The sequence below is a fragment of the Cervus canadensis genome, chromosome 18 (genome assembly GCF_019320065.1).
Source record: "Cervus canadensis isolate Bull #8, Minnesota chromosome 18, ASM1932006v1, whole genome shotgun sequence".
NCBI lineage: Eukaryota > Metazoa > Chordata > Mammalia > Artiodactyla > Cervidae > Cervus > Cervus canadensis.
Genome location: NC_057403.1, coordinates 20,226,722 through 20,252,056, shown reverse-complemented (window position 1 = coordinate 20,252,056; position 25,335 = coordinate 20,226,722). Strand labels below are relative to the sequence as shown.

At 53.8% G+C, this 25,335-nt stretch overlaps 2 protein-coding genes across 4 annotated transcripts; one reads left to right on the top strand and one right to left on the bottom strand.

The window, feature by feature from the left end:
• Positions 1 to 248: 248 nt before the first annotated feature.
• Positions 249 to 17,286, bottom strand: LOC122420846 (galactoside 2-alpha-L-fucosyltransferase SEC1). Of its 3 annotated transcripts, none has more exons than XM_043436370.1 (4): positions 17,154 to 17,286; positions 15,633 to 15,724; positions 9,772 to 10,028; positions 249 to 2,098 (listed from the first exon to the last, which is right to left on the bottom strand). In XM_043436370.1, exons 3-4 carry the CDS (start codon positions 9,842 to 9,844, stop codon positions 1,077 to 1,079), a joined length of 1,095 nt encoding a protein of 364 aa, XP_043292305.1. In that variant the 5' UTR covers positions 9,845 to 10,028; positions 15,633 to 15,724; positions 17,154 to 17,286; the 3' UTR covers positions 249 to 1,076. The 3 variants fall into 3 exon arrangements, with proteins under 3 accessions (XP_043292305.1, XP_043292306.1, XP_043292307.1); XM_043436371.1 differs by having other exon boundaries at positions 9,772 to 9,887; XM_043436372.1 differs by lacking the exons at positions 9,772 to 10,028; positions 17,154 to 17,286 and adding an exon at positions 16,904 to 16,936.
• NTN5 (netrin 5) lies at positions 11,162 to 17,345 on the top strand. The gene is made up of 7 exons (XM_043436369.1): positions 11,162 to 11,233; positions 12,134 to 12,791; positions 14,084 to 14,272; positions 14,531 to 14,680; positions 15,099 to 15,152; positions 15,356 to 15,436; positions 16,722 to 17,345. The coding sequence occupies exons 2-7, from the start codon at positions 12,155 to 12,157 to the stop codon at positions 17,084 to 17,086; spliced, it is 1,476 nt and encodes a 491-aa protein (XP_043292304.1). The 5' UTR covers positions 11,162 to 11,233; positions 12,134 to 12,154; the 3' UTR covers positions 17,087 to 17,345.
• Positions 17,346 to 25,335: the final 7,990 nt, after the last annotated feature.

Genomic DNA, 25,335 nt, shown 5'->3' with positions numbered 1-25,335 from the left:
GAGAAGCCCCTAAGGAAGTAAACAGGGCCTCTAAATGGCTCTCAGGAGATACAATATTACCAATATATGAACAGAAAGGTGTTCAGCCTCACAGGGATGCCAAGAAATGGAAATTCAAATTAAAAAAGACACTTGGAGAGGGTTTTCAAGTAAGAAAGAGATGTGACTGAAATGTTTTCGAAGCCAGTGCAGCTGTGTTCAGAGGAAATTTTAAGTGAACATAAATATTGGTATGTTAATTTTTTTAATATCCAAAAAGGAGTAAACATATTGGTTATCTCCATACTTTACACCAAGCACATGAAAATCAGTATTGTAATCACTTAATCCAACTTAAGTCCACATTAGGGTTCCACACGAGGTCCTGCGGGCACGGGCATTGCCACGGTGTCAGTCGCCTGCCCACACGGTGGACGTGACCATGGCACAGTCCATGGCCCCGCCCCTCCGTGGCCAACCTGCTGATTCCATGACCTACGGACTTGGGGCGTCTTTGCCGCTGCCGGCCAGGCCTGGGGTTGAGTCCTGCCATCTCTGGGAGGCCCTCCGATGCCCCATCCTCACTTCTCGGGACTCCCCCTCCTTGCCAAGGTTATCTCCCCGAGATCTACCCTCTCAAATCCTATTTTCTTTCCCATTCTTCCATGAAATAAGGCCCCATCAAACCCAAAGCCTGAATTCTTTAGCTGCCTCAAACACCCCAACTGAGGGCAGGAAGAGTTTCATTGCCAAACCCTCCAAGGAGGCAAGCACCAAATATTTGGGCTCCACACTCCTGGAGCTATAAAGAAGGAGAGGGCAAAAATACGTGTCCACTGCAAGGCAGTCCAATGGTCCAGGCCTGCCAATCACAAACTTGTAAGTGGCCAACCCTCACACCTGTTTCCAAGGAACTACATGAACTCCTGTTCTCAGAAGGAGCCTGCGTTAGGTTCATTTCTCAGGTAGAACACTAAGGCACAGAGAGATTAAGTCACTTGTCCATGGTCACCCAGTTGGGAAGCTGAACAGCCTGGATTTAGACTCGGGAGTCTAAGCCTGTTGGGCCCGATGGGGCGGCAGGGACCCAAGCGGGGCTAGGGGTGGCTCCCTCTGGCCTGCCCCAGGTTGGCTGCGATGCCCACCCACTCGGGCAGGAAGGCCGCCTGGGGCTTAAAGACCATGTGGAATCGGGAGCCGGGCAGGGTGAAGTTGGCCAGGTAGACGGTGTTCCCCCCGGTGAGGTAGGCGGCCCAGATGCCGAAGGTGCCCACGGTGATGACGGTATGGTTACACTGCGTGAGGAGCGCAAAGTCCCTGGCCGGCGAGCCCTGCCGGCCGTTGCCTGCAAACACCACGTCCTGGTGGGAGCTGTTGATGTTCCTCCGGCACCAGGCCATGTCGTCGCTGGTAATCACGAAGAGCGGGCTGCGGTGGCGAGCGCGGAACCAGTCCAGGGCCTGCTCTAGGTATCGCCGGTCGGCCACCACGCCCTTCCACACGTTGGGCATGACGTGGACGTAGTCCCCTCGGCGCACGTGGACCCCCACGTAGGTGCTCGGCCGGCTGCCGTTCACCCGCAGACCCCGCAGGAAGTTCTGGGCCTCCTCACGCACGTGGGCGTGCAGGGTGAACTCCTGGAGGATCTCGGCGCGGAGGTGGTGGTAGAAGGTCCAGGAGCAGGGGTAGCCGGTGAGGCGCACGTACTCCCCGGGGATGTGGCGGTACTGCTCCTCCATCCAGTCGTTCAGGTGGTAGTTCTCCCAGGGGATGCTCCTGGCCGTGGCGTCGTGCAGGACCGGGAGGGTGATTCGGAAGATGGGGGCCAGCGTGCTGTGCATCTGGGGCGGGATGAAGGCGGCGCGCCCGTTCATCTTGGCCAGGGCGTACAGGGTGGCGTACTCCCCCATCTGGTTCCCCAGGCGGCCTATGGCGTTGATGGTGAACACGCCCCCATGAAGGTGTCTGGGGAACAAGACCACGCGACCTGCATAGGCCCAAGGGGTGGGCACCAGGGCCAGGCGCCGGTGGCAATGGAAAACAGTGGACACCGCAAAGATGACAAAGAGGAAGGAGAGGGTGGAGGAGGAAGGGCAGGTGGCCCAGAATCTCATGGCGGCTGCGGGGAGGAGAGATGACTTAATTCAGGAGGGGTGGCCGGGCTGGCATGAGTTCCCTTTGTCACCCCCCAAACCAGTAGCTCATGCACTCACTCAGCCCATCCGGGCGTGTCCAATGGCCTCCTCCACGGAAGTTTCAGAGCACAGACCCTGAACCCCTCCGACCTGGGTTTAAATCTCAGCTCCAGCCTTTATAAAGCTGTGTGACTTTAGTCACGTTACTCCCCCTCTCTGAATCCCAGTTTCCTTGCCTGTTAAAAGGGGCAACTGGGAGTTTCCTGGCAGCTCAGTGGTTAAGACTCTGCCTTTCAAAGCAGGGGATGTGAGTTTGATCCCTGGTCAGGGAATTAAGACCCACGAGCTAATGTGATGCGATAAAACAAAAAAAAGAGTGGAGGGGATGACGAAGTGGAACCATTTGAAAGTGCCAACATCCGGCCGTATATTTTCCTACACAGTCCTTTCCTGTGGTTCAACTCAACAGAACTACCTCAGCTATAAGGCTTTTAGGACAGTGCTTAGCACACAGCAGGCACTCTGTAAGCCCTGGAAAATAAAGACTTCTGGAGTATTTACTATATGTAAACCTAAGCTCTCACAACCTATTAAGGCTGCATAGCGCAGAGGTTCAGAGCACAGACTCTGAGGCCAGACAGCCCAGGTTCACGGGCACACTCAGCCTCCTTCTGGTGGGCAGCCTGGAGCCTGTTCTCTAACTCTTGGAGCTCAGTCTTCTCCATAAAACGGGGGTAACCAAGCGCCCGCATGAAGGATGTTTCTGGAAGGCCCCCTGCATGGTAAGCGCTCCCTGCTTGTCAGTGGACATGGTGCATTCAAGCCATCTACAGAGGCCTTGACGCCCTTTCCCCTGACTCTGGGCAGGGCCTGTGATGGCCTTGGCCAATCAAATATGGCGGAAGTGACGTTGCGCCATTTCTCTCTTTTTTTTGACTGTGCCATACAGCTTGTGGGATCTTAGTTCCCTGACCAGGGATCAAACCTGTGGCCCCTGCAGCGGAAGTTCGGAGTCCTAACCTCTGGACCACGGGGGAAGACCCATAAAGAATGGATTTTTTGCAGGGGGAGGGTGCCATTTCTGGACCAGGACTTAAGGGTCTGCTGATTCCCAACTCCTGCTTCTGTAACATTCTCTCTGCCCGGCCACCTTGGTTTAGCTTTTGTATTAGGTTTCTGATGAGCCCTTCTTTTTTGTAGGTAAGCACTTTACTGAGATAATATTCCAATACCATACAATTCTCCCATATAAAGTGCAGAATAGCTTTTAGTATATTAGCAGAGTTGGGCAACCATCACAATTACTTTTAGAAAAATTTTATCACCCCCAAGCCAAACCCTGCACCCTTTAGCCATCCCCACCCCCAATCTTCCCCTCCTCTCCACCTCCTGCCAGCTAATCTACTTTCTGTCTCAGTGGATTACCTACTCTGCACATTGCATGTAAATGAATCACACGTTAAGGGCCCCTTTGTGACTGGCTTCATTCACTCTGTGTCATATTTCCCAGGCTCATCCATGTGGCAGCATGTCACTAATTTCTGATGTTCCCCTCCATGGTTCTGTCTCCTTTTACTTACCAGTTTATCAGTTCCAAGACATCTGGGTTGTTTTCCTTCTGGGTTATCAGGAATAACATTGCTATGAACATGCATGACCAAACACGTGGACCTCAGTTTTCACTTCCCTCGGGGATTTACCTGAGAGTAGAATTTCTGGGTCATGTGGTAACTAACTCTGTGTTTAACAGTTTGAGGAACTGCAGACTGGTTTCTGAGCAGCTGCCTTATTTTCCATTCCCACCAGCCGCGCATGAGGGCTCTGATTTCTCCACATCCTTGTCAACACTCGCCACGGTCTGTCTTTTTACCACGGTGGGGGTGCCATGCTAGCTCAGTGAAGCCGACACTTTTGAACTCACCCAGGTCCCTAGCAGTTCCATGGCTCTGACTGGGCCCCACGGACCTCAGCGTCCCCATCCGTGTAACAGGGTGGATGGTCCCTCCTTCAGGGGTCGCTTCTTTTCAGGCGTCTCTCCCCTCGCTCTCCCTGGGCTCCAAGAAGCGGTCTGCTCACAGAGCGTCTTCAGTGCGTCCTGACCCTCTCTGTCCCCTTCCCTTCTCTGCTCCCCTGACCAGCCATGTGTGGTTTCCCTGTGGCCAGGAGACCCCCAAGGCCCCTCCAGGAGCCCTGGATTGCGAGGCCCTCACCCTCCCTCAACTGGCTTCCATCGAACCCCCTCCAGGCTCCCCGTCTGTCCCTCCACCGGTCCCCATAAATGTCAGGGATCTGTGGGCCTCGCCTCCACTCTCCCCTCCTCCTCCTCCTATATTCCAGGGTCCCGCACTTTATTAATTTGACCCCTTTGGGAAATATGAACGCTCTCAGGCCCTCCTCAAAGGTCTCCCATTCAGCGTGGGTTCCCAGTGAGGTCAGATGACTCTTACCACACGAAGACTAAGTACACGTCATGCTCCCTCCCCAGGGTGTACAGGAAATGCCCTGCTCGCTGCTTTGATTTCTAAAAAGCCAATTAAATCTGTCCCTGAGCCCCTCTGCTCTCGGGCTGGTGGTAAGTGTGAAGTGAAGTGAAGTGAAAGTCACTCAGTCGTGTCTGACTTTTTGTGACCCCATGAACTATACAGTCCATAGAATTCTCAAGGCCAGAATACTGGAGTGGGTAGCCTATCCCTTTCTCCAGGAGATCTTCCCGATCCAGGAATCGAACCGGGGTCTCCTGCATTGCAGGCGGATTCTTTACCAGCTGAGCTATACTCTGTCCCAATCCGTGCCACAATCTGCCCATCTCAGGCCCTGCCTGGAGTCTTATACGAGGGGGCGGGCAGGGGGGAGCGGGGGAAGGACTTGAGCCTCTGGTCAGCTCACCCAGCTCAGTCAGAGCCCCAAGCAGCTCCCAAACCAGCAGGCAAGCTGAGCAGGGATTGGAGCCAGGACTACTAGGGAGGAGAAACCAGTTCAGGACAGAGGGAGCCCCCACTCAGGGTCACCTCCACCATGTGGGACCCATGCAGCTGCCTAGGGCCCCTGCTCTGCTCCAGCCATCTAGAAATTCTCCATGAACAAGGGCAAAGCAGCCAGTTTTCATTTTGCCCTGGGCTCTGCCAATCAGGTACTCAGATGGTAAAGAATCTGCCTGCGATGCAGGAGACTCAGGTTCAGTCCCTGGGTCGAGAAGATCCCCTGGAGAACGGAATGGCAACCGACTCCAGTATTCTTGCCTGGAGAATCCCATGGACAGAGGAACCTGGTGGGCTAAAATCGATGGTGTCACAAAGAGTCAGACACGACTGAGTGACTAACACTGCTAATCAGGTAGGAAGCCAGGCTGGCTGCTACATCTTTGAGTCTCAAGGGCTCCCTCTCCTGGTGGCTCATCAGCCTACACAGCTGAAAAGCCACGGGAAACAGTGAATCAAAGCTGATGAAGCCCGGGGCTGGTTTCGTGGCTTACATTCCGTTCCACAATTCCTTATCGATCACTTTTATGAAGATTGGAAGTGAACCCCAACCTGAGTTAAACTCATCTGGGGACAAAATTTTAACCAATGTGAGGCTATTCATAGACTTATTTTGGAGTGAATGCCCAATTGTTCTGCTTGTAGAAACAATAACATTTGATATGGTGAAGTTGAATGGTTCTATGAAGATCTACAAGACCTTCTAGAACTAACACCCCAAAAAGATGTCCTTTTCGTTATAGGGGACTGGAATGCAAAAGTAGGAAGTCAGGAAACACCTGGAGTAACAGGCAAATTTGGCCTTGGAGAACAGAAAGCAGGGCAAAGGCTAATAGAATACTGCCAAGAGAATGCACTGGTCATAGAAAACACCCTCTTCCAATAAACAACACAAGAGAAGACTCTACATGTGGACATCACCAGATGGCCAATACCAAAATCAGACTGATTATATTCTTTGCAGCCAAAGATGGAGAAGCTCTATACAGTCAGCAAAAACAAGACCGGGAGCTGACTGTGGCTCAGATCATGAACTCCTTATTGCCAAATTCAGACTGAAATTGAGGAAAGTGGGGAAAACTGCTAGACCACTCAGGTATGACCTAAATCAAATCCCTAATGATTATACAGTGGAAGTGAGAAATAGATTTAAGGGACTAGATCTGATACACAGAGTGCCTGATGAACTGTGGACAGAGGTTCGTGACATTGTCCAAGGGACAAGGATCAAGACCATCCCCAAGAAAAGGAAATGCAAAAAGGCAAAATGGTTGTCTGAGGAGGCCTTACAAATAGCTGGGCAAAGAAGAGAAGCCAAAGGCAAAGGAGAAAAGGAAAGCTATATCCATCTGAATGCAGAGTTCCAAAGAATAGCAAGGAGAGATAGAAAAGCCTTCCTCAGTGATCAGTACAAAGAAATAGAGGAAAACAATGGAATAGGAAAGACTAGAGATCTCTTCAAGAAAATTAGAGATACCAAGGGAACATTTCAGGCAAAGATGGGCTCAGTAAAGGACAGAAATGACACGGACCTAACAGAAGCAGAAGATATTAAGAAGAGGTGGCAAGAACACACAGAACTATACGAAAAAGATCTTCACGACCCAGATAAGCATGATGGTGTGATCACTCACCTAGAGCCAGACATCCTGGAATGTGAAGTCAAGTGGGCCTAAGGAAGCATCACTACAAAGCTAGTGGAGGTGACGGAATTCCAGTTGAGCTATTTCAAATCCTAAAAGATGATGCTGTGAAAGTGCTGCACTCAATATGTCAGCAAATTTGGAAACTCAGCAGTGGCCACAGGACTGGAAAAGGTCAGTTTTCATTCCAATCCCAAAGAAAGGCAGTGCCAAAGAATGCTCAAACTACCATACAATGGCACTCATCCCACACACTAGTTAAAAGTAATGCTCAAAATTCTCCAAGCCAGGCTTCAACAAAACGTGAACTGTGAAATTCCAGATGTTCAAGCTGGCTTTAGAAAAGGCAGAGGAACCAGAGATCAAATTGCCAACATCCGCTGAATCATCAAAAAAGCAAGAGAGTTCCAGAAAAACATCTATTTCTGCTTTATTGACTATGCCAAAACCTTTGACAGTGTGGATCACAATAAACTGTGGAAAATTCTGAAAGAGATGGGAATACCAGACCACCTGACCTGCCTCTTGAGAAACCTGTATGCGGGTCAGAAAGCAACAGTTAGAACTGGACATGGAACAATAGACAGGTTCCAAATAGGAAAAGGAGTTTATTTACAAGGCTGTTTATTGTCACCCTGCTTATTTAATTTATATGCATCACAAGAAATGCTGGGCTGGATGAAGCACAAGCTGGAATCAAGATTGCTGGGAGAAATATCAATAACCTCAGATATGCAGATGACACCACCCTTATAGCAGAAAGTGAGTAAGAACTAGAGAGCCTCTTGATGAAAGTGAAAGAGAAAAGTGAAAAAGTTGGCTTAAAACTCAACATTCAGAAAACTAAGATCATGGCATCTGGTCCCATCACTTCATGGCAAATAGATGGGGAAACAGTGTCAGACTTTATTTTTGGGGGCTCCAAAATCACTGCAGATGGTGACTGCAGCCATAAAATTAAAAGACACTTACTCTTTGGAAGAAAAGGTATGACCAACCTAGACAGCATATTAAAAAGCAGAGACATTGCTTTGTCAACCAAGGTCCATCTACTCAAGACTATGGTTTTTCTAATCGTCATGTACGGATATGAGAGTTGGACTATAAAGAATAAAGCTGACTGTGAAGGAATTGATGCTTTTGAACTGTGGTGTTGAAGAAGACTCTTGAGAGTCCGTTGAACTGCTAGGAAATCCAACCAGTCCATCCTAAAGGAGATCAGTCCTGGGTGTTCATTGGAAGGACTTGATGTTGAAGCTGAAACTCCAATACTTTGGTCACCAGATGTGAAGAACTGACTCATTGGAAAAGACCCTGATGCTGGGAAAGATTGAGGGCAGGAGGAGAAGGGGACAACAGAGGATGAGATGGTTGGATGGCATCACCAACTCAATGGACATGAGTTTGGGTGGATTCCGGGAGTTGGTGATGGACAGGGGGGCCTGGCGTGCTGTGGTTCATGGGGTGGCAGAGTCAGACACAACTGAGGTACTGAACTGAACTGATGGGATGCTGCCCAGACCCCACTGAGGGGTGTATAATATATAACCTGCACACCCCATGGTGGTGTCAAAACAGTTTCTGCAGCATGTCTGGTCCACACAGTTTCAGATATTAGACTGTAGGCTTATCTTCACTCATTTGGTCCTCATGATTTCCCATGAGGAAGGTACATTTTTATGCCGATTTAGTAGAAAAGGCAAGTACCGCACAGAGAGGTTAAGAAATTTGCTTTGGGTCACACAGCTAGGAAAGAGGTGAAGCCTGGATTTGAAACCAGTGTGGTTCAGGAATCTGGGATCCTGATTACTGTCTTGTCTTCTACTCTGCCCTGAGAAAGGGACACTCAGATGCACACTCTCAGTGCAGTTCTTGCTGAGTTGCTAAGTCGTGTCTGACTCTCTGTGACTGCATGGACTGTAGCCCACCAGGCTCCTCTGTCCATGGGATTTCCCAGGCAAGAATACTGGAGTGGGTTGCCATTTCCTTCTCCAGGGGATCTTCCCAACCCAGGGATGGAACCTGTGTCTCCTGCATTGGCAGGCGGATTTTTCATTGGCTCCTTCCAGCTCAGGTTATTAAAAACAAAAGTGAGAAAGCAAGTTTTCCTCCAGGAAACATTAGCTTAAGAAACTTCTAATTTCCGCAGGAGTTAGCCTGTCCCTCACACCGCCCGCCCCGGATCCCACATGTCCCCCCCTGATCTGAGGGTGTCTCTTTTTCTGGCAGCTAACCCCTCCTCACGGCTTACATTCAAATCCTATGTCCCCATGTGCCTCCGCCGCCGTGCGGGTCACGCAGAACCAGAAGCACAGCTGCCTCGGCTGCGCCCTCCCGCCGGAACAGTGGGTCCCCAAACCCCACGGGCCCGCACTGGGCCACAGTCAGTGCACTCAGGGCCACGGTAGCAAATACGTGCCCCATCGTCCCGAGGCCCCTGCCTTTCTCAGCGGGAAGTGAGGAAAAATGTTGTCTTTCTAGTCAAAACCATTCGGGTATGTAATAGAGTTGAGGGCAAGATTTCTGTGAAAATTTCACCCCTCAAGTCTTGAGGCCTCATAGTGAACTGGTCATGGGGAAGGCCGCTTTGAGCTCTGAACCCCTGCGGGGTCCCCGATTTCTCCCTCCAGCTGCTAGAACCACCGAGGTCCCAGGCATTGATTTCTCCTCCACCCCCACCCCACCAACTCAGAAAGCGGCCCAAGTCTTTGGGTTTCCAGGTGGCTGGTGTGACCCTTCAAAGGGCACTGACTTCTAGGGCTTGAAAGCGCCTGACCTTCATGCTCAGTTAACCCACAGCTGGCAGAAGGTTCCAGAGGGCAGGAGGGGCTGGCGTGGGGTCCCACCTCGATGTGAGCGGCCCTGACACCACCCCCCACCCCCAGCAGGTCTGCCCCTTCCTGATCGCAGCCACCACCACGTGGTGGGGCTGAGCCCCAGCCTGCCCGCCCTTAGGAGCCGTGGGGCAGGGGCTGGGTGTGAGTGGAGCGCGGACCCCAGATCCGGGAAGGCCATCTGGCCGCTGTCCCCTCCTACCTGTCTTGAGCTTCCTGGGCCAGCCTGCTCGGGGATGTCCAGCTGCGGGCCGCTGCGGGGCGATGGCGCTCATGTCCCACACCTTCCCGGGTGGCGTGGCTGCCTTGGCGAGGGGACTGGGGCGGGGTGGGGGGGCGGGGGTGGTGTTGGATTCTTAGGCTCTGCTCTGAGCTCCCGCCCAGAACCCCCACTAGCCCGGGGCCTGAGAACAGCCACTCCGCACTCACTCCCCGGAGCCCACGCTGGCCGCCAAGCTCCTGCGGGAGAGGAGGACATGTGAGCAGCTAGCTGCAGAGGACAGCCTCTTCCAGGGCACAGGTTTGGACGACGGCGGGGTGAAGGGTCGGGTGGGTGCCATAGAAACCAGGGAAGAGGAGCCTGCGTCCCAGAGGGACCCCCACACTGCCCAGGCGAGGGGCCTGATTCTGGATCTGGTGGGAACACAGCTAGTCTCTGCTCCTTAAATGGGGGTGGTCAGGGTGGGCTACAGTTCCCACAAGGGGCAGGGGCCAGGGGCCGGACATCTGGGCTCCCCAGTGGCAGGGGCTGGCTTCTCAATCCCCCAGGAACACTGGGGGACTCAACCCATTTGCCTGGCGTACTAAGGCCAGAAAGTGGTGGTGTCCCGTGAACCACCAGGAGAGAGGAGAGGAGAAAGAGAGAGGAGAGGAGAGAGAGAGGAGAGGTGGGAGATGGGGTGAGAGCCTTAACAAGGCAGGTGCCAGGGGACCAGGGCAAATGCCCGGGGCCAGAGCTCAAAATGGCGCCAGACTCCTCCTCGGGAGGGGTGGAGACCATGGCAGTCATCTTGGGCGGGGGAGGTGGTCTGCGCGCAGGGCGTCTGTACTGGGGACCCTGCGGGCAGTGAAATCAGGCTGGGGGGGATATGAGCCCACCGCACCCACTGGTGCCTCACAGACTCCCAGCAGGGGCCCACGCCCAGGTCCAGACTGACCCAGGGGCCTGGACAGTGGGGCCCAGAAGGGGTTCAAGGCCCCCAGACCTGAGGGAGCTCCCCACTGGGGGCTGCCAGCCCTGGACGGGGAGAGGGGAGCACTCCAGCACCAAGTCCTTCCTCAGTCGTGCCCTCCCAGGCCTGGAGTTCCGGCACCGCGGACGCCCTGGCCTCTAGCCCTGCCCTGTCCGGCCTCTCTGCTCCCTTGGCACTGGCCACCCCCAACATCTGTTCCCTCTTCTGCTCTGGGGATTTTACAGCCAGCGGGAATGTGGCGGCTCTGACTCGTGGACCCTGAGGCCTAGGATGGCAGTGGGAGCCGGGTGGGCTGAGATTATCAGGAAGTCCTCAGAAATGCAGCACACGGGGCCCTCCCATCCCAAGCGGGACACCAGGGCTTGACCTTCTCAGCCCCAAGCATTCCACACCAGCCTCCCAGCCCAAGCTTCCAGCCCCCAGACATCCCCACTGGGGTCCTTAGCACAGTCCTCTGGGTTCTGCGTCTGGGTGAGAAAGGGTTAAGGGTGGGTGGAGGCTGGGGGTGGGTGGCAGGGAGGCCTGGTTATTTGGTGATAATCCCCCTCCGTGCCCTGGGTGTGGAGAACGAGGTTAGGGCCCCATGTGGGAAAGGGGCCTCCCCTCTGATCCCTGATCCCCGAGGACCTGCCTCCTGCTTCTGATCCCCCCGGCCCAGCACCCCTGCTCTCCCCCCAGGTCAGGCCTGCTGCACTGCCGGCTCTCCTCCGGCTCTGCAGGTGTCTCGAAGGGCCCATGCCCGTCTGTCTGTCTGTCCCAGCCCCCAGGCTCTCCCGGGGACCCACTTCCCAACACCCTGTGGACTCCGGTTTCCCGACCGCCATCATTCTGGGCCTCGTGGTCTCCCCTTGCGTCCTCCTCGCCCCTCCTGGTTCCTCTCCCTGCCTGGCCCCTGCCCTACGCTTGCCTCGCCCCCTCTCCCTCCATCTGTCTGTCTGTGCTGTCTGCGCCCCTATCTGTCCCTGTCTCTGTTGCTTTGTCACTGAGTCTTCATCTGTCCGTAACTCCGCCTGCACCGCCTTGCTCCCCCCTTCTCCCCCTGGTCCTTGCTCAAGGTTTCCCCATCTGTCCCCCTCCCCGCCCTCTCCCCAGGGTCCCCTGCCCCTCTGACTGATAGCGCCGGGGTGTTAAGCTACGGATTAGTTCAGGCAAAATTCTCGATTTTGCTTGCGTTCTTTCCCCTTTGGCTTATGTAAACAGTAATTCTCCCCAGATGGAACTATTTTCCTCGCTCAGAAGCAGCCGGGAGAGGTCTGGGGCAGGGCCAGGGGTGGAATGCCGGGGTTCCTCAGGGAGCCTGGAGAGCGGGGTGGAGGCTGACCTTGGCGGGGCAGCCCGAGGCCCCAGCCCGGCCACTCCTCTCCTCTGCAGGTACTTGCCTCTGCTGGAACCATGCCCGTGACCTTTGCCCTCTGGCTCCTCCTGAGCCAGGCCAGCGCAGACCCGGACCCATGTTACCACCCTGGGGGCCGCCCCCGCTTCTGCCTCCCACCCGTGACCCAGCTGGCTGGCATGGCTGCCTCCTGTCCCCAGGCCTGTGGCCCCTCCCCGGGCGTGGACCTCGGCCCGCGGGCCCCCTGCAATGGCAGTCTGACCCTGGGCCTGGGGGGCCCTTTCCTCCTGTCGTCCGTCAGCCTGCGCTTCTGCACCCCAGGACCCCCAGCCCTGGTCCTGTCTGCTGCCTGGGCCATCGGAGGGCCCTGGAGGTCACTGTGGCGCAGGCCCGCCTGGCCGGGGGCATTGGGAGGGCCCGAGAGGGTGACCTTCCGGGTCCCAGCGGGCCCTAAGGCCAGCGTGGTGGCCAGTCACCTCCGCCTGGAGCTCGGGGGCCGAGGGGGGCTGGCAGCTGCGGGCGTGAGAGGCCGCTGCCAGTGCCACGGCCACGCTGCCCGCTGCGCTGCCCGCGACCGGCCGCCTCGCTGCCGCTGCCGCCACCACACCACCGGCCCGGGCTGTGAGAGCTGCCGGCCATCCCACCGCGACTGGCCTTGGCGGCCCGCCACGCCCCAGCACCCTCACCCTTGCCTGCGTGAGTCCTGGGCCCGCCCCGACCTGCCCTGACCCAGATCCAGGCCCATGAGGTCAGGAGGCTCTCTCCCGCCCCAGAGCTGCCTGCCCCTTGCTTCTCCCCACACTGTCCTCCGGCAGCACCCCTCTTGGCTCCCCCAACTCTTCCCCACCCCCTCTGCTGCTTCCATGCCCACCGGGGGGCTCCAGCCTCTCGGTGACACCTGATAACGGTGATGGTGACGTGGAGGACGCTTTCGGAGCCCCCGCCCAGGGCCTGGCTTGGCACCGGCGCTCGGGTGGTATTTAGTGAGAGGTTGCAGAAAAACAGGGCAGCTGGGTGTTTTTGGACTCATCAAATCAACCATGGTGGGGGAAGCTTCTACTCATTAGACACATTTTTATCCAGCACCTACTACGTGCCGGGCAGGGATTGCATCAGGCCCATTTTACAGACGAGGAGACTGAGGCTACAGCTGGGAAGTTCTGTGCGCAAGGACACGCAGTCAGCAGGTGGCAGGGCGGGAACGTGAGCTCAGGAGAACAAGCCCGAGGGTCCTGGCTTGTCCCGTGTGTGCTGTCACACTAGATGCTCTAGGACAGCGGACGGGGGCATGGCCTCAGCAGCCTGCCAGCCTGCTTGGGTTCAAAGCCCAGCTCGTCGGCTTCCTGGCTGTGTGACCCCCCAACTAGTGACCAAATCTCTCTGTGCCTCCATTTCCTCACCTGTACAGTGAGGAAAACAACAGTCCTTCCTCCACAGGCTGCAGTGGAAATTCAAAACATGAATATACCTAAAGTCCTTAGAATGCAGCCTGATACAGGACCTAGCACGGAGGTCCTGTGTAGCTCTTTTTAAACGCTTTCCGGGTAATTCGAATAAGTGGTAAGATTTGAGAGTCACTGCCTTTGAAATCTGACCAATGCTCCCCAGCAAAATGTACATGGTAGGTGGTCCTCCTACGAGGAAGTAGATACTATAAGTGTCATCTTATAGCAAAGGAGTCTGAGCTGCAGAAAGGAGACGTCACTTGCCCACAGAAAGAGTGAGACACTTCCACGCGGCGGTCTGACTCTGTAGCCCACGCCCAGAGTTGCCACTCTTTACACCCCGCGTGTTCATCAGTCCCCTCGGGCTCACCCAGCTCCAGTCCAGAGCACCGCCCATTTTAAAGATGAGAATGAAGGGCTTTGGGGGCCCACACTCAACCCGGGGAACCCCAGGCAGTCTCTCTCCTGAGGGCGGTGGGGGGAAAGCTGGGAAAAGGGGGACAGAATGGGGCCTGAGGCGCCCTCGCTGCATCCTGTTCCCAGCCTGCTCCTGCAACCAGCACGCGCGACGCTGCAGGTTCAACTCGGAGCTGTTCAGGCTGTCTGGCGGCCGGAGTGGGGGCGTTTGTGAGCGGTGCCGCCACCACACAGCCGGGCGGCACTGCCACTACTGCCAGCCAGGGTTCTGGAGGGACCCCGGCCAGCCCATCAACAGCCGCAAGGCCTGCAGGGGTGAGTGCAGCCTGAAGCCCCACCTAGAGGAAAAGGCGGCAGGCAGGTCTGAGTGAGGAGGGACTGGGGGCCAGATCTATGGGGTCTGAGGGCGGAGGAGGCCAGGGACCAGGAGACCAGGGTCCGCGGGAGGAGGAGCTGGAGCCCGGACTCCTGGGTCTGAGGGCGGAGGGGGCAGGGAATTCCAGCTTCCCCAGTCTTGGGGAGGAAGAGGCTGGGAGCCCGCACCCCACCTCCCCAGCTCCTCTCCTCACGCAGCCTGCCAGTGCCATCCTATTGGGGCGACAGGCGGTACCTGCAACCAGACCAGTGGGCAGTGCTCCTGCAAGTTAGGGGTCGCTGGCCTGACCTGCAACCGCTGCGGTCCTGGCTACCAGCAGAGCCGCTCCCCCAGGATGCCCTGCCAGCGTGAGTCCTGAGGGCCGGGGCCCCGAGTCCCCAGTGGGGCGGGGAAGGAGACAGCCAGACCTCCAGCGGGCAAGAGGGGTGAGGACCAGGTCCCTGGGAGACGGAAGCTAGAGACTGGAAGCGGGACTCTGTGGCCATGGGGAGGCGGAGCCTGAAGTCCAGTCTCTCAACCTGCAGAGGAACAGGCTAAGAGCCTGGATTCCTGGGTCTAAGAGAGGTCTTAAGACTAGGACTCCTGAGTCCAGAAAGTGGCAAGGGACCAGAACTCCAGGTCCTGGGGGAGAAAGGCAAAGTGTGCTTCCACTCTTGGGCCTTAAAGGAACAGACTTATGTGGTTTAGATGCCTGGTTTCCTTGGGGGCAGCAGGGTGCTGGTGGGAGGTGCTAAAAGGCCCTACCTCTCCTTTGCTCTATCACAGGAATCCCAGAGGCGACAACCACCCTTGCTACAACCCCTCAAGCTTACAGCTTGGGTAAGACAGGCTGGCCTACAAATCCCTGGTAGCAAGAAGGATTGGGGATGGGGTGATTGGGCCACCAGGTGGGGATCCAGGGGTGGTCCACTAAGCGCAGTCGCAAGGGTTCAGGCACCCCAGCTGTCCATCAAGATGGACTGTGGGGGATGGGCAGGGGCAGAATGCTGTAGTCCAGGCCTCAGGAGCCCGACCCTCCCCAGACCCTCAGTGTCAAAACTATTGCAATACCTCGGACACCAGGATACACATGAGCCTTCGGAGGTACTGCCAGCAGGACTACGGTGAGTGCCGGGGAGAACAAAGGCCAGTGGGCCCACAGGGGCTCTAATCTGCCTCCAAGTCACTCTTTCCTCTGGGCTTCAGTTTCCTCATCTTAAATGGGAAGGGGTGTTGAACTCAAAGGGCCTTTTCTGATCTAGAACCTAAGGGGACAGGAGACAATGGGCGGAAGGGGGAGTGGGGAGGGATACTCCCTACCTTCCTAGGTCTCCTCTCTCCCCACGTTCGTGGCCTTGCAGAGTTTCACAGTCTCCTTCAGCCTGACATCCCCAAGTTGGGGAGACGGCCTCCTGAGGATGGAAGGAAAAAGGCAAACTGGTTGAATGGAGGGGACCCTTGCGCTGTCTTGTCTGTCTCAGGTCCTCTGCCCTCCTTCAGGGCTGTAGCCCCATTCCCACAGACTCCCCCATAGTTTCCTAATCCACCAGTCTACACCAGCCCCCTGAGTCCAGGGCCTATGAGCTCAGCTCTCTTGGACACTTGAGTTCAGCCCAGCCCCAGTTACTGCCCCCAATGGTACAGGATCCCAGACCTCCCCTCCCTGAGGCACACCATCTGGCCACTAGTATCCTTGAACTCCAAATGTGGAGGCTTCTCCCCCCACCTCCCACGGGGATCTTATAGCCCATAGACCCAGCTTGCCCACCAGAGCGCTGCTCCCAACAGATCTCATCTCACCCTCTTAGAGGGGACACTTCTCTGAATCACCACTAGTAAGACCTTGACCCTGGGCTTTAATCCTAGATGCAGATCCCGCCTAGGGCAATATCTCTGTTTTCCAGGGGCTCCGTGTGCTCCTAATACTTTCTGACTCTCTGGCATTAGAGACCTGGACCGGCCTTTTCTGCCTTGTTCCAGCCCCACCCACTGCAGGGTCCCGGGAGATCTCTAACCTTTAAGTCATTCCTATACCTGCGCTTTCTAATATGATCTCAAAAGCATCCCTGGTGGTGCTTGCATATTTCCTGGTGGGTACCTGGGTTCCTGGTCCAGCCTGACCGCCACTCCAGAGGGACCACCCACCTCCCCCTCCCCTTCACAATCACAATCCTGGGACCCAACCTCACACTCCAAACGCCCCGCCCTCCTTGTTTTGACCCGTGTCCTCAGAAAGACCTCACTCCTCACAGCACAGGGCCTCTCACCCTCAAAGCTTCAAGGTCTCTGTTCTTCTTGATGCGATTCTGGAAGTCCACCCTTGCGTCCCAGGCCCCTCCCCACCAAGACTAACCTCACTGGGCCTTCAAGCTACCCCCGGTCCAGGCCTGACCTCTCCCCTTCCCGCAGTGCTCCACGCGCAGGTGCTGGCGTCCGAGGCCGCAGACACGGCATGGCAGCGGCTGGCCGTGCGCGTGCTGGCCGTGTACAAGCAGCGAGCGCGGCCCGTGCGCCGTGGTAGCCAGGCCGCCTGGGTGCCCCGTGCCGATCTGACGTGCGGATGTTTGCGCCTGCGGCCCGCCAACCACTACCTGCTGCTGGGCAGCACGGCTGGCAGCCCAGATCCTACACGCCTTGTCCTCGACCGCCACGGCCTCGCGCTGCCCTGGAGGCCGCGCTGGGCCCGGCCGCTGCGGCGGCTGCAGCAGGAAGAGCACGCTGGGGGGTGCCGCGGCCTGCGGCCTTCGACCCCGAGCCCCGAACCCAGGCTCTAGAGCCGAAGCCCCGCGGCCTCGAATGACATCGAAGAAACTAGAAGCAACCACGGCAGGTGCCTTTTACCTCGACGCTGAGGCGTCCGTCAGCAAGCCAATCAGACGCCGGGGAATCCGCCTGACGTCACTGGCATGCGCCAGCATCCAGGAGTCAGGAAGGCCTTAACTAAAGGCGGTAGAACTCTTGGTCTCTGGCTCGGACTCTTGACCTTTGTCTTATGCAGCAAGTCCCCTCAATAAAGTCTCAACTCTTGGGGAATCTCGGCTCCAGACCGCTGATCTGCACTGGGAGAGTCTAGGAGGGGCAAATGATGAAGGCCATGAGGAAGTTGTGAAACCAAACATGGCTACAGAGGCTAGTCAGAGTTGTGTTGCTTAACCATTGGCTAAAGCCAGTGGAAGGGAGGGTGGCTAAAAAAGGCAGGAAACACACCTGAGAAAAGCACAGCAGTGTCGGATTTTTAGAAAGTTCCAAGTTAAGAAACACTTGATTACTAATGGCCCCAAGATGGTCTTAGAAAATAATAGAACTTTGAGTGACTATCTGAAGAGGATTCTGTTGGGTCCGCCCCGTCTTGAGGCCCAGCCTAAACCCTTTCCTGAGGGAACAGCCAATTGGGAGCCACAGAGCAGTCTGACTTCACTTGGTGCTAAACAAAATTGGATTCCACCCAGCATTTGGGTACCTACAGACCAGAGTGTTTGTTGCTCAGTCATGCTGACTCTTTGAGATCCCATGTATTGTAGCCTGCCAGGCTCCTCTGTCCATGAGATTCTCCAGGCAAGAATACTGGAGTGGGTTGCCCGTCCCTTCTCCAGGGGGTCTTTCCCACCCAGGGATCAAACCTGGGTCTCCTGCATTGCAAACAGATTCTTTACCGGTCTGAGCCACCAGGGAAGACCCAACAGACCAGAGAGGTGAGGTTAAAAAAGGCAGGAGGTAGTAAGTACTATGGAATGGAAGGTCATCGGGCTTATGATTTTTCATGTCAACTTGGCCTCTGAACCCACGATGAAAAGCAAAATTTCAAATTTGAGTGACCTTTGTAGGAGAGACAGTGAGTACTTTGAGGGAATCTCAGACAAAGAGATATGAATCACGGTTCATTGGGGCCTAGAGAGAAACCTATTCTTTCCCTGAGAGAAAAAGCAGGCCTGACCAATGGGGAGTCTGGCTGCACCATGATATCATTGGGTGCTAGGCAGTGAGAACAGGCTCTCCCACCAGTGTTCTGGGTATGCTCCTAAGGAGGCTGAAAAAGGCAGAAAATAGCTTGCAGTAGGTGACTGTTAGACCCCCAAGCTACCAATATAATCCTGTGTATGGGGAGGCATGCCTCTGGCCTCCAACAGGGCCCTGGCTGTGGGCATATCTGAAGCCTGAGTTAGGGATCTTTAAGGGGTTTTATAGGGCTACCCAGGCGGCATTAGTGCTAAAGAACCCACCTACCAATGCAGGAGACATTAGAGACGAGTACTCAGTTCCTGGTTCCAGAAGATTCCCTGGAGGAGGCATGGCCACCAACTCCAGTTCTTGCTTGGAGAATCACATGGACGGAGGAGCCTGGCAGTCTGCAGTCCATAGGGTTGCAAAGAGTCAGATACGACTGAGCAACTTAGCATGTCAATGGGTTTTCTTTTTTTTTTTTTTAAGGGGCTTTCTAAGAAGAGTTCTCTCTTTCAGAAATCGCTGGATGCCTCATCTTGCTCTTTCCATCCTTTTCTGAAGAAATTGAGGCTCTCAGGGAGACTCCACTTTGAAATGGGGGCAAGGATTGAACCCCACATGTGTTTGGGTTTGTCTGGAATGAGAGAGGCTGGGAATCTTAACAACCATCACACAGCAAGTAGCCAGTGTTCAGACTTAGTTCTCTGAGCTACCCAATCAGTAGCCAGTGCCACATTGGTAGTTGGTGGCTAACATATCAGATAGTGCAGATAAAGAACATGTCCACTATCACAGAAACTTCTATTGGATGACACTGCTCTAAAGGTGATTTTCATGAAATACATGGGCTCTGGAGCCAGACTGCCTGGGTTCAAATCCCTCTCTGTCCCCTAAGTTTTCCCATCTGTAAAATGGGAGTGGTGATGATGATGGTAATAGGAAATAACCCACAGGGCATATTATGAAGATTAAATGAATTAACGTGTCTGCAGGGTTACCCAAGTGGCTCAGTGGTTAAGAATCTTGCCTGTGATACAGAAGACACAGGAGATGTGGGTTCAATCCCTGTGTTGGGAAGATCCTCTGGAGGAGGAAATGGCAACCCACTCCAGTATTCTTGCCTGGAGAATCCTGTGGACAGAGGAGCCCTATAGGCTACAGTCCATGGGGTCACAAAGAATCAGACACCAATGAAGCAACTGAGCATGCATGAACATTTAGGGACTTTCCTGGTGGCCCAGTGGCTAAGTCTCCGAGTTCCCAATGCAGGGGGCCTGGGTTTGACCCCCAGTCAGGGAACTAGATCCCACATGCCACAACTAAAGATCTCTCATGCCACAACAAAGATTGAAGAGCTCAAGTGCTACAACTAAGACCTGGCACAGCCAAATAAACAAATAAATACCTAATTTTTAAAAGATGTGTATGTAATGAGCTTAAAATGGTGTCTGCACAGAGTAAGAGCTTTTGGAGTTTGTTTTCCTGATTTAAACACCTGGTGGCCAGACATTCCCCAGGAGAGGTGAACCCAGAAGGTGAGATCACAGGTCAGGAGGATTTTTGCTGGACTCCCCTAGGGAGTGGGCTGAGGGAGTGGGCTGAGAGCGCGGGCAGGAAGGGCTGTGGGAACCACCCAGGCTCAGAGAGTCCTGTCCCTGCTGCCTCCCACCCAGGGGCCGGGGAGGTAGGAGATGAAAGTGAGGAACAGGGCGAGCCCCATATGCTCCTTATGACCCAAACTTTGTTCCCAGCGCCCAAGACTAATAGGCATGAAATCCACATCTGGGCCCCACCTCCGGCCTGGCCATTCCCTCCCGCCTCTGGGCGCTGAGCCCAATCTGTCTTGTTGCTATAATGAGGGCAGCACAGGTGGCTTCCAGAACTGAGAAGAGGCCCCTGCCTTCCACAGCATCGTTGCTGGCTTCCTGCAAGAGCAGACTCCTAAAATGCGTGTTAGCTGAGGACGAGTTTGCCCAGCAGAGGAGGTAGAAAGAAAGGCCAAGTTAGAAGTTACGGTTGTAATGGCTAGCACTCTGGGCTCTGAATCCAGCGATCTTGGTTCAAATCTCAGTGGAACCTGCATTCCTTGCTTTTTCCATGGACAACGGAGCCTGGCGGGCTATAGTCTGTGGGGTTGCAAAGGATCAGACGTGACTGAGCGGCTACACTTGCACGCTTTCAGGAAGTTGCAGTTGGTGCAAAGGTCCAGAAGCCAGAGGGCCGGGTATGGTCAGAGAAGAGGTCTGAGGCTGGAATAAGCAGGAACCGGGACATGTGTGGCCTCTAAGACCAGGGTGAGGGCCTGAGTTTTTTCCCCAGGGGCACTAGAGAGCCGTGGGAGATTTATGAGCAGAGGAGGGGCAGGGTCAGCCCTGTATGAGCAACAAACATGATATCGACAGTTGTAGAGGTGGCTCCGTTCACTGGGTGAGCCCAGAGAAGGCCTTGAACCCAGACTGCAAGTTGGGTTCTCAGAGGAAGTGACATCAGAGGTAGGTCTTGAAGGACACAGAAAGGAATCGATCGGTCATGACTAGAAAGGCGGAGGGTCAGGGAATTTGTCCAGGGGTGCTGGGGAGATACGGGATGGCTGTGACTTGAGGAGAGGCCAGGTCACCTCTGGACGTAGAAGACTCCTCTGGGATCCCTAGAGGCTAGACTGGAGGGTGAGGGAGACTGGGGGTGGGGGGAGGGGTTGGAGAGAGGATCCTGGTGGGAAAAGATGCGTTCTGAGCCAGGGCTGGGCTTATAGGGACAGAAAGAGGGTCAGAAAAATGTCACCTACACTGGAAAGACTTCCTCTTACCCCCACATAAGAGGAATTTTCTCTTACCCATTTCTTTTCTTTTTTTAATTAATCAATTAATTTGACTGTGCCAGGTCTTAGTTGTCGCAGGCAAACTCGTAGTTGCAGCATGTAGGATCTACATGCATGCATTGCGAGCTCAGAGTCTTAGCCACTGGACCACCAGGGAGTCCCCACTGCCTCTGCCCTCACGATACTATGTCCTCTGTCTAAAATCCCCCTCTGCCTTTCTTCTTTCCTTCTTCTTTTGAAATTGAAGTATAGTTGATTTACAATATCGTACTAGTTTCAAGTGTGCACAAAATGATTCTGAGGGCAGGAAAAGGGGGTGACAGAGGGTGAGATGGTTGGATGGTATTATCAACTCATGGCATGGACACGAGTTTAAGCAAACTCTGGGAGATAGTGAAGGACAGGGAAGCCTGGGGTGCTTCAGTCCATGGAATGGCAAAGAGTCGGACATGACTGAGCAACCGAACAACAACAACTATATATATACACATATATATATATATATATATATATATATACACATATATATATATATACTTTTCCCCGATTCTTTTCCATTATGGTTTATTAGAAGATACTGAATAGGGACTTCCTTGGTGGTCCAGTGGTTAGGACTCTGCACTTTCAATGCAAAGGACATGGGGTTCAGTCCCTAGTCCAGGAACTGGGATCCTACATGCCTTGCAGCCCAACCAAGAAAAAGAAAAAAAAAAAAAAAATATATATATATATATAGAGAGAGAGAGAGAGAGAATACAGTTCCCTCTCCTATACAGTAGATCCCTGTTGTTTATCTATGTCTTTATTTTAAAAGAACATATGTAATTGGATTTAGGGTTCACCCAGATAATATGGGATGATCTGATCTCAAGATCACCATCTTAGTTACAACTGCAAAGATCCTTTTGCCAAATAAGATCCTATTTTCAGGTTCCAGGGGGATGTGTCTCTTTTGGGGCGGATGGGGGGCACCAGTCAACCCACGACATCTTGGGTGAGTCACTTTCTTCTCTGAGCTTCAGGGGTTCTATCTGTATAATGGGGCTAATACCAACCCCCACCTCAAGGGGCAACTTTGAGGGTTAACAAAACCTAAAGAATGCATGGTCCAGCTCCAATGTCTAGGAAACCCTCAGTCAGAGTGGCTGCCATTTCTTGCTGATTGATTTTTTTCCATCCGAGCTGGGTTCTTCTGCCAGTCTCTTCCTGACACTTCCCCATTTCTCTGCACATATGCCTTTGTCATAATTTCCCCATCCTTCTTTGTTTCCTACCTGTGTCATTTTGAGCAAGTCACTTATGCCCTTTGAGGCTTGGTTTCCTCATGAGGGATGAGTTATTATCCCTCATCTATTATGGGATAATAACTTTCTCTTTTTCATAAAGAGACTGTGATGATTACATGAGTGAGTCCTCAGAAAGTGCTCAGAATTTTGCCTGGTATGTAGCAGATGCTTTACCTGTGAGCTGCTGTCACTGTCGTTATTATTATTATTACCTCATTATTATTATTACTACTACTGCTTTGGTTTCCTTTATCTTGTCTCTGTCTTCCCTCTCTCAACACATTCCTGTCTTTCCGAATAAGTGCCTCACCAACCTCTAAGCCTTGAGGGTCATTGAAAGCCTTGAGTGTCTAAGCCTTGAAAGTCTGTCTCTCTCCCTTGCTGTCTCTCTTCCTCTCCCCACTTATGATGAGTTTATTTTACTTTATTTTTTATTTTTTGGGCCACATCATGTGGCATGCAGGATCTTAGTTCCCAAATCAGGGATCAAACCCACAGCTCCTGCAGTGGAAGCGCAGTCTTAACCACTGGACTGCTAGTAAAGTCCCTCTGTGATGGTTTTGAAAGAAGCCCACATTCTTTGATATCCCTCTGTTCAAGAGGAGGAGCTCAATCTCTTTCTCTTTGTTTTTGTTTTCCTAATGTTTTATTTATTTTGGCTGCACTGGGACCTCATTTTGTTGAGGTCCCAGTGCAGCCAAAATAAATAAAATTTTAGGGGAAAAAAACAAGCATCAATCCCTTTCCCTTTGAATGTGGGCTAGACTGAGCAGCTCACCTCCAATGAATAAACATCCACAGCTTCCCTAGTGGCTCAGGCAGTAAAGAATCCGCCTGCAATGCAGGAGACCTGAGTTCAATTCCTGGGTTGAGAAGATCCCCTGGAGAAGGGAACAGCTACCCACTCCAGTATTCTGGCCTGGAGAATTCCATGGACTGTACAGTTCTTCGGATCGCAAGGAGTCAGACACGACTGAGTGACTTTCACTTCCAATGAATAGAATAAAGAGGTGATGGTGCTAGGAATTCCCTGGCAGTCCAGTGGTTAGGACTCAGCACTTTCACTGCTGGGGCCTGGGTCCCGTACCTGGTCAGGGAACTGGGATCCTGCAGGCTAAGCAGCGTGGCCAATACCCAAATAAAAATGCTGGTGTGTGACTTTGGACATAGGTTACATAAGACACTGCTGTCTCTCCAGTCATTTACTCTGAGGGGGAGCCAGTAGCCCTGTTGTGACCCAAGCAGTCCTATGGAGAGGTTCACGTGGTGAGTGTTAGGGTTCACAAGGGGCTCATAGTGTATAATTAACATATTGCCACTGTGACTTCATCTCTTGTTTGTCAGGTCACCACAAAGGGCCATATTTTAACTATACGCTATATATATATATGTGTGTGTGTGTATATATATATATATACATACATACATATATATATATATAGGCTTCCCTTGTGGGTAAAGAATCCGCCTGCAATACAGGAAACTTGGGTTTGATCCCTGGGTTGAGAAGATCCCCTGGAGAAGGGAACAGCTACCCACTCCAGTATTCTGGCTTAGAGAATTCCATGGACTGTATAGTCCACGGGGTCCCAAAGAGTCAGACATGACTGAGCGACTTTCACCCACACGAGCCCTTTGTGAACTCTAACATTGAGCAGCTGAGGCCTCTTGTCAAGGGCCGTGTAGGTGAGCTTGAAGGTAATCTTCCAGCCCTAGTCAAGAGGCCGGATGACTGCAGCCCTGGCCAATAGCCCACTGGCCCTTCATGAGAGTCTGAGCTCTCTGTTGTTATGGGAGCCAGATTCACCCAGCTGAACTGCTCCACGGTTCCCACCCCTCAAAAGCTGTGGGACAATAAACACATGTCGCTCTAGGCCATGGAGTTTCAGGGTAATTTGTTATGTGACAACAGATCACTAGTATACCTTCCTTTCTTGTATTGTCTTGGTGTCTCTCTCCACTTCCGGCTCTCCCAGGAATCTCTGTCTCTCTGCATCACAGTCCTTGCGTGTCCATTTCCAATTCTCTGTCTCTGAATGCCTCTGTCTTTCTCAGCCCTCTTTAGTCTCATCCTTCATGTCGGTTGATCTGTTTCTGGGTCTTTCTCCCCCCATCTGGGTCTCTGTCTCTGTTGATACATACCTCTTCCTCTACACGAGGGGCCCTCTTTACAGATGTGCATGGGTGTCTGCCTCTTTCTCTGTGCTCGCCTCTCTCTGCTGCTTCCTCTCAGCGTGTGTCTCCATGTCTGTCTGCAGATCTGGTTTTCTGTCTCCCCCTGCACACCTCCTGCCTGGCGTCTTGCTCTTCTGTCTCGAACCTGCTGTTTGAGGCCCACGCGCGCACTCTCTCTCTTTCTGGGTCTCTCTGCTTCCATCTCTAAGTTTGTCTGTCTCTGTCTCTCTGTGTATCTTTCTCTGCCTCCATCTATACCTGTCTCATTTTGTATTTTTTTCCCCAGTCATTTGCGGGGTGGGTGAAGGGGGGCGGTGTCCTCTATCTCTGCCCCCTCTATGTGTGTATCAGTTTCTGGATTTCTTTCATTCAAGGTATGGAAGTCGGTCTGTCTCTCCTGCCGCCATCTCCTCCCGCCCAAACCCGCAGCCGCCCCACCCTGCCCTCTCTTCTCTACCCTGCATCTCCCTCCATCCTGTCTCTCTGTCCTGATCTCAGGCTCGCCTTCCCCAGCCTCCACAGTTCCCTGACCTCACCTCTGCTCTCTCTTCTCTGCCTTCCCGGCTCCACCTTCTGCCTCGCTCTCTCTCCCTCTCCAAGTCTCTGCCTCCCTCTCCTGGTCAGCCGCCCACACCGCACTCAAGTCTCCCAGGGGATCCCCTAGCCGAGTTAAGGGAGCCCCTGGTGGAGGCCCGAGTGATGCACTGGGCGGGGGGCTGCAGGCAGTGATGCAGGCTCCAACCTGGGTCCCCGTGAGCTGGGGGAACCCCTGATCCTCTGGGGCCAGCAGCTCTGGGCGCAG